The sequence below is a fragment of the Limulus polyphemus genome, unplaced genomic scaffold (assembly GCF_000517525.1).
Source record: "Limulus polyphemus unplaced genomic scaffold, Limulus_polyphemus-2.1.2 Scaffold134, whole genome shotgun sequence".
NCBI classification, from domain to species: domain Eukaryota; kingdom Metazoa; phylum Arthropoda; class Merostomata; order Xiphosura; family Limulidae; genus Limulus; species Limulus polyphemus.
Genome location: NW_013665744.1, coordinates 628,060 through 635,796, shown reverse-complemented (window position 1 = coordinate 635,796; position 7,737 = coordinate 628,060). Strand labels below are relative to the sequence as shown.

Here is a 7,737-nt window from a genome sequence, read left to right as displayed (position 1 = left end):
CCTGAACTGCACGATGATTCTGTTGACTGCCAAAAGCGGGATTCCCAAATTCTGCAAATTGCCGCTGACTTATTCCACCATCTACTGACCAACTAGCCTTCCTCTAACAAAATCTGACAATTCGAGAGAACCTTGAGTTCTAGGCATGTTGTAACACAAGATAATTAGTGTGCGAACCATTTTCATTCATATAGTGCTCTGTGAACACAAATTAGTTAGCATAAATCAGTTAAATGACGAAAAATTAGGTGTCTATTTACTTGTGACCACTCAGTGTACACTGGGGGTACGCTACTGTTCTGGCAATGCCCGTTTGCTTCATACCAGTTTTGGAGAGTCGAACAATTTGACGCCCTATGACTTCTGGCACGTGACAACGCATGACTTTACATCAAGTACAGAGAAATTGTCTGAACAAAGCGTTGATCTTTTTCGAAAAATATTATATCAAAAGCACACCCTTTTATACAAAACAGGTGTGTATGTGTGTTTTGACGAAAAAATTGTTCAAAACAACTTATACAGATCAGAATAACAACTCGCAAATGTTTGTCCGATCATAAGTTACCTTCTCTGTTAATACTCGGGCATTTACTCAAAAACTACTCCATGCATGTAGACAATAACATCAATATAGAAATATATGCAAACAATTTGACCAAGATGTTGAAAACCATGATATTTAATTGTAATGCTAGAACGGTCTGCTTGAAAATACATAAAAAATACCCCACTTTATGACAACTATGTGCAGTAGCTGTTAAATTACTAAATATTTATAAAAAAGTAAAGTAAATTTACAATCGAGTGAAAAGAGGCTCATTAGTTTTGGAGAACAAATTCTCAACTTATACTAAAGTTAATATTTCTTGTAATCACGACCAAATACAAAAAAGAAAATAACTTTGAGTATTAGATATTATTGTAGTATCGTTTCAAATTAAGAAGTTATATGATACTAATAACAATAATATTATTCTGGCTATACAAGATTAATTAGGTTATTTAAGCGATTTAAAGTGAATAAATCTGAGTTTTTTCTATTTTAGACAGCCTTTCTCTGTAGCCCCCCCCCCCAGTGGCACAGCGTTATGTCTGCGGACTTACAACGCTAGAAACCGAGTTTCGATACCCGTGGTGAGCACAAATAGCCCATTGGGTAACTTTGTGCTTAATTACAAAATATTTCTCTGTAGTCCTTTCAGAGTGTTCGTACAGACCTTACCTCATAATACAGACTAAAATGCAAGTCTTAGACGTTTGTTGACTACTAAAAACTTATATCAATTTCTAGAGTATACCATGTGTGTTATTTTGAAGTAAAAATATATTTAAACATGTTCCAACTTCGAATTTACACAAGTAATGGAAGATCTATGAATGAGTTCTAATGCTACGATATAATATCATCATTTTATACCGACAGCAAGTCAAAAGGATTCCTTGGAAAATAAAAATACTTAGTCTAAATCCCGTTTAGCATGTAAAAATAAAATAAAATAATCAAAGCAATGAAAACAAATTAAAGAACTTCATTTTACGTACCAGCACATCCTCGTGGCATCAATATGGTTCGAAATCCACTTTACAAACATTTTCATCAATATTAAAAATAACTCTGTAACACCAGTTGACATTTTATACGAGAGTCATTTTGTATTTTCCACTTATACATAAAGAAGGTATAAGTGTCGCTGGCAAAACATTTCTATGATCTATTATATTAATATTCAGTTTTTGTCTGTCGTGAAAATGCGCGCGCACTCTACTATCTAAATGCGCATGCGCTTACACATAATTTCAAGGGATGTAAACAAAAGGCGGAAGTAAATATACTTTAGTAGACATTTTGTGCCACAACATATTAAAAGTTTATCAAAGTTTTTAAAAAACTCTAACTTTAGGTCGTAGAATAACATTATAAGTTTATTTACTGATAGTATTAAGTACGCTAACGTTTAGCCCTAACGAAATTAAAGCAAAAAACGTACACAAGTTAATTTATCTCTTTATCGAATATAGGCCGTACTTAATATAGGCTTAACTAATGTTAGGCCTAAGGCATGTGGACTTACAGATTTCGGTGTCTATGACTAGAATTGTTTTGTATTATTTTAGAAATCCTGTATTTAAAGAAGTACTGTTGCAATAAAGATACTAATTCGATTGTAGATATTTTGCGGATCTCCGCTGGTATATATCTATATACATACATATTACATTATTTACATCAGAGTAAAGAAAGGCAAAAAGTTGGTATCATATGTCATTATGGACAGCACTGTTTATAAATGTCAAGTTGCGACTAATATTTTAATCGAGTAGTCATCGATGTCAAAATTTAAAGTTCCATTGAAAAGTTTTCTCCCATTCTAATTTTCTCACTCTTGACAAATGGCTAATCTACGCTTATAAATCCTTATTACATTTGCTCATAGCAACTTTATCATTCTACAACTATGTTAACACAGAATCTTGAAATATGCGCTTAAAACATCGTTACATTTGCTCATGGCAACGTTCTCATCTTATGAGAGTGCATAAGGACATTATACTCGAATTTGGAAACATACATTTATTGAAACTAACAGCCTCATCTTTGTTAATTTACTCATAAAGTCAAGGTTGTTGTAGAAACATGCAGATGATAAATACGTTTATGGCTAACTTCTTTCTGTTGTTTGTTTGTAGTTAAGCACAAAGCTACACAAAGGACTATCTGTGCTCTGCCCACCACGGGTATCGAAACCCAGTTTCTAGCGTTGTAGGTCCGCAGATATACCGCTGTGCCACTGGGGGCCCTTCTTTCTGAGAAGGTAGATATGCAATACTGCGGGAATAATTTTACCAAGCTACATAGGGTTGTTGTTGTTCTTTGTAGTTAAGCACAAAGCTACACAAAGAAATATCTGTGTTCTACCCACCACGAGTATCGAAACCCGGTTTCTAGCGTTGTAAGTACGCAGACATACCGCCATGCCACTGGGGGCGCTACATAGGGTCATAGTAATACTATTTCCTTGAAAACTACAATAGCACAAACACTGGCGTAACCAGGAATTTAAAAAGGGGCAAGTCTTTACCATTCATATATGCATATAATTTATATTTATCTTTATATTATTTAACCTTTATTATTTCCTTTACATTGGTTAAACGGGTGTTATGACATGCCACTTTATTGACGTCACTCAGCTACCGCGAATCGCGACTACGTTGAAGTTGGAATTTTGGAAACCGTGAATAGGATTTTGAATGAGCTAGTTGTAAGTTGAAGCTAAAGAACATAAAACTGGGAAAACTTACATACCGAAATTAGGAATTGCGGTGGGCACAAGGTACTTCTAAATTATTACGATCTTGTTCTAAAAACACACACCTTTATATAGTGAGGGTATCATTCCATAGAAATGGCAGCAGCACTGAGTATTTGGAAAATTCAAGATTGTGTTTCGAAACAACTAATTATTTTTCATCCTCACGTCTTATTTTAACTCACGATAGCTACCAGAGGCTCTGATGACGAGATTACAGCCCAATTAGTTAAGATCTGCTTAGAACCTTAAAGCATTTCCATACGCTGGCTTTCACTTTTTTAAATACTTATAGAGTGTGACTTGAAGCTTGCAGCAAAGATGGAGGACAGGTGACAATAGAACAAACATTGTGATGACATTCTTGTTTTCTTTACTCGTTGGGAATCTTTTCGATGGATTCCGGCTTAAACACACTTCCTAAATTAGCGTTCATATGGACTGTTTGTACTAAATTTTTTAACTCTTTCTTGGTTCTGAAATCACGTCTTGTGAGAGACAGAGCACTTTAGTATATCGTGTCTCACTGTTCTGCACTTAAACATCAACAGGCGCTCTTAGCGGTGCCACTAGCAACACAAGCTGATCTGGAGTGGAAATAAATTAAGAATTGTTTTTTATATTAAAAAACAGATTCTATATAGCAACAGCCATACATTTTCACAGCACAGCAAAAGTCTTAATACAGTGCAACAAAATAATATAATATTATTTAAAAGCATGTTGATATTTGTACCTAACACTGAATTTATTCTCACACCATGCTTAGAATTTCGTGTCTATTGTTATTGCTAATAGAAGTTTTTCATTAAAATACTTAGCTGTATCGATTTAAATTTAGTATCTAAATTAAAGTCAAATGCTAAACAAAACGCTATTTATCATGTAGCTTGAATCATTTGAAGTACATACCAGTATCTATATAACGTATTTTAAATAAAGAAATTAAAATAACAAGTATTTTATTTTAATTTTTATGAACAATTAAAATTTAACAAATGTCAGAAATGTAAATAATGTTTCTAGAAATCCCGTGTAGTTTTTGAAAACGATTTTAAATGATACAGAAGAAAAAGGTATTTTTAAATGTAATGATTTTGTTACCTACTGTCATTCATTAATTTTTTTTTATTAATTAACTGTAGATTACTTAATTATTAAATTACTCACTCGTTATGTTATTCACCAGTTTCAGTAAAATCTTGCTACAAAAAGAAGAGCTAGAACAAAAACACCTTCATCTAGTCCAGATTGTTGAAAGTGAAAAAACTGCAAAATGGCAGTATACACAGCAGTGTGAAGAACTTACCTGTGAGATTAAAAAACTACGAGCTGAGGTGGGTAAATCCCTGAAGAGCACTGGATGCGGATGGCGTGACTTAAAAGTTAGTTTTACTGTATTACATTCATATGTCTTATATGTAAGTTATATTGTTGCAGAATATTTTAAACAATATTTAGTCAAGTCACGAGTAAAACGTTTCGCCAAGAACAAAACTGCATTAGATAAATGTTCCATTATCTGCTTTTCACATTCCAGATAGATTTATTTAATACATCACTGATTATGCTAACAACGATAATATTAAATACCGCAAAACAAAAGTATGGAGTGGTTATTATATCATCAACATTCTATAAGTACTCTCTGTTCATGGTAATACAATTTATATGCACAGCAGATAATACCTCTTTTATTTCATTCCACTTTATGCTTCGATCATGGCATAAAGATTGAATAGATAGATGTGCGTAAAACAACCAATACTGCATTTTGAAATGTGTATTTTAATTTCTAACTTTTATTTTAAGAATCAAACATATATATATATATATATTAAAATTTTCAATATGGATGCTATTTAATTTGCTGAGCAGAGAAATTAATTCCACACAATTTAATATATTTAAAACCCAAATTTACGTAGTAAACAAATATAAACTGTATATATTGTTCCGTGATTGAGAGTAAATGTAAACTTCGAGTAAACGAGTAAACTTCGTAGCTTAATATATATATATATATATATATAAAAGAGTAATTGTAAACTTTTATTACAAAAATGAATAAGGTAAACTTTATTATACATTTTTTTTCCAGTTGGGTTCGCTGAAAAGAGAATGGCATCTGACGCCTAATAGCTCAGAGGAAGAAGAAAGCGACGAAATTAAGAAAATTAAAAAGGTACTTTTCTCTTACCTTTTAATAAAAACTTTGCTGTCTTTGTAGCTAATGAGCAGTTGTGGAACTGTTGATTGTATTAAAACTCGCTTGTATTAATTTTCCAGCTTCTTTGTTAAAATGATCTATTTAGTATTCAGAAACATACGAAGAGATTTACTTAAAAATAGCAAATAGAACCATAGTTTGTCCAAAACTATTTTTGGATGGTGTTGGTTATTCACGAGATTTCGAGGCTCTAAAGCTTAATGTCATGCTTACTTGTTATTAAGTTAATATATTATTTTCTCACTGCTTTTAATTATTTTTCCTTCTTACAGTTTCCAGTTTAACTGATTTTCCTACATTAGATTGAAAGCAAGTGAGCTGTAAAATGTCAGTGTTGGGAATTATTATCGCCTTTAATAGATATGACGACAATAAATTCAGGTGTAAAATGAGAGCTTGGAAACGTAGACCTTTTTATTTGTCCATCTATGTTAAAAATAAAGAACAATAGCTTAGGAACATTTTAAAACAAAATGTACTTCTATAGCATCATTGTTTAGCTGGATATTTTCAAGTTGGGCGTTTTACATACATATGTTTGTGTAGAAAAACAGTTAATCATACCCTACCTAGTACTGCAAATATTTAATTACCACGTGTATATACTTTAAAATCGAATTCAATTATTTTGAGTAGTCTCATAAAGTAATTGTTCTTAAATATTAATTTCTACCTTTCAAAAGAGTGGTAGCAAATATCTAAGAAGAATCGAAATGTCTTCTTCCTCTAATTTGGCCAGGTGGTTAAGGCACATCAAAAATGCTCGCCCTTTCAGCCGTGGGGGCGTTATAATGTGACGGTCAATCCCACTATTCGTTGGTTAAAGAGTAGCCCAAGAGTTGGCGGTGGGTGGTGATGACTAGCTGCCTTCCCTCTAGTCTTACACTGCTAAATTAGGGACGGCTAGCGCAGATAGCCCTCGTGTAGCTTTGCGCGAAATTCAAAAACAAACAAATAATCCTCTAATTTATCAAGCTGTTTGTCCTTTGACCTTTTGATGACTTTATCTTCGACCCATAGATCGAACACAAAGAGACAACAATACCAGAAAATTCCAGTACAATATATTTATTTACCTTATTTATTGTTTACCAAAAAACTTTCAAATATTACATTCGAATTAATAAGCAAAAAATGGTTTTATGACAGTTGAATGATTTGTTGAACTTGAAGCAGTTACGGGAATGTAAGTTCAGGCCCAATGTTCATAAATTTCTGGTTTATCATCTATTATGTGTTTTTTGTTTTGTTTATTTTCAAATGTTTACACAAAATTACTCAAAGGTTTTTGAATCAGTTTTTTTCACGATTTTTCAGTAGCCTTGAAGGCAAAATTGTTTGTTTTTGTGGATAATATGAAAACCTTTTTACGATTAGATGAATCAACTGGTTTTTCGGATAACTGTTGCTCGTTTTTTTATTACCCTCCCTGAGCCTTTTACGCACACGGATTAGTTTCGGCTTTAGCCTTACCATTGATGGCACGCTTTAAAAGCTCTTCCAACTTACTAAAATATAAAATCCCAGACCAAATTATTTTCATCAAAGTAGAATACCTGACGAATGAAATAATACCTTATCTGAAGCTAAATAATGTGTTATTTTATTTCGTATAGATATTTTCTCATCTTTGTTTATAAGTTGGGCTTTAAAAACACTACATTATACTCTATATCACTAATCATTCCTGTAACGCTAAAAGCAAGGTTTCGATACCCGTAGTGGGCACAGCACAGATAACCTATTGTGTAGATTTAGGCTTAACAACAAATATTTATTTTGCATATAGTAATTAGGATTTTTCTACTTCCTGTTAATTTAGCGTGTTTTTCATAATTTCAAATCAACTCAATAAACAAAGAGTTTTTTTCCGGTTGTATGTTATTCATTTATTTGATCATTTGAAAATCATTGATTTTAGGTTACGAATATTCGAGAAGGTCAATAACATGAGTAATAAATAATATACATATTTTGTTCCAATTTCAGTTGCTGTCTTTACAAATTCAGTCTATACTTACAGAAAGTAAAATAAAAACTAAATATGATTTCTAACGTTATAAGCCCTCAGACATTGCCTCTGAATTACAGAGGCTTCAGTGCTACTTTGTAGTGATTGTGTATTTAACGCGATTCCGCTCATTTCTTGTTCTAGTAAGATTTGTTTGTAATTAAGCACAAAGCTACACAATG

At 32.4% G+C, this 7,737-nt stretch overlaps 1 protein-coding gene across 1 annotated transcript in view; it reads left to right on the top strand.

Annotated features, from left to right (window-relative positions):
• Positions 1–7,737, top strand: part of LOC106473812 (ras-specific guanine nucleotide-releasing factor 2-like) — a 267,598-nt gene that overhangs the window by 153,458 nt on the left and 106,403 nt on the right. Inside the window, exons 3-4 of the mRNA XM_022379257.1 lie at positions 4,504–4,651; positions 5,416–5,499. Of these exons, the coding sequence (XP_022234965.1) occupies positions 4,504–4,651; positions 5,416–5,499 (232 nt within the window). The remainder of the gene's footprint in view (positions 1–4,503; positions 4,652–5,415; positions 5,500–7,737) is intronic.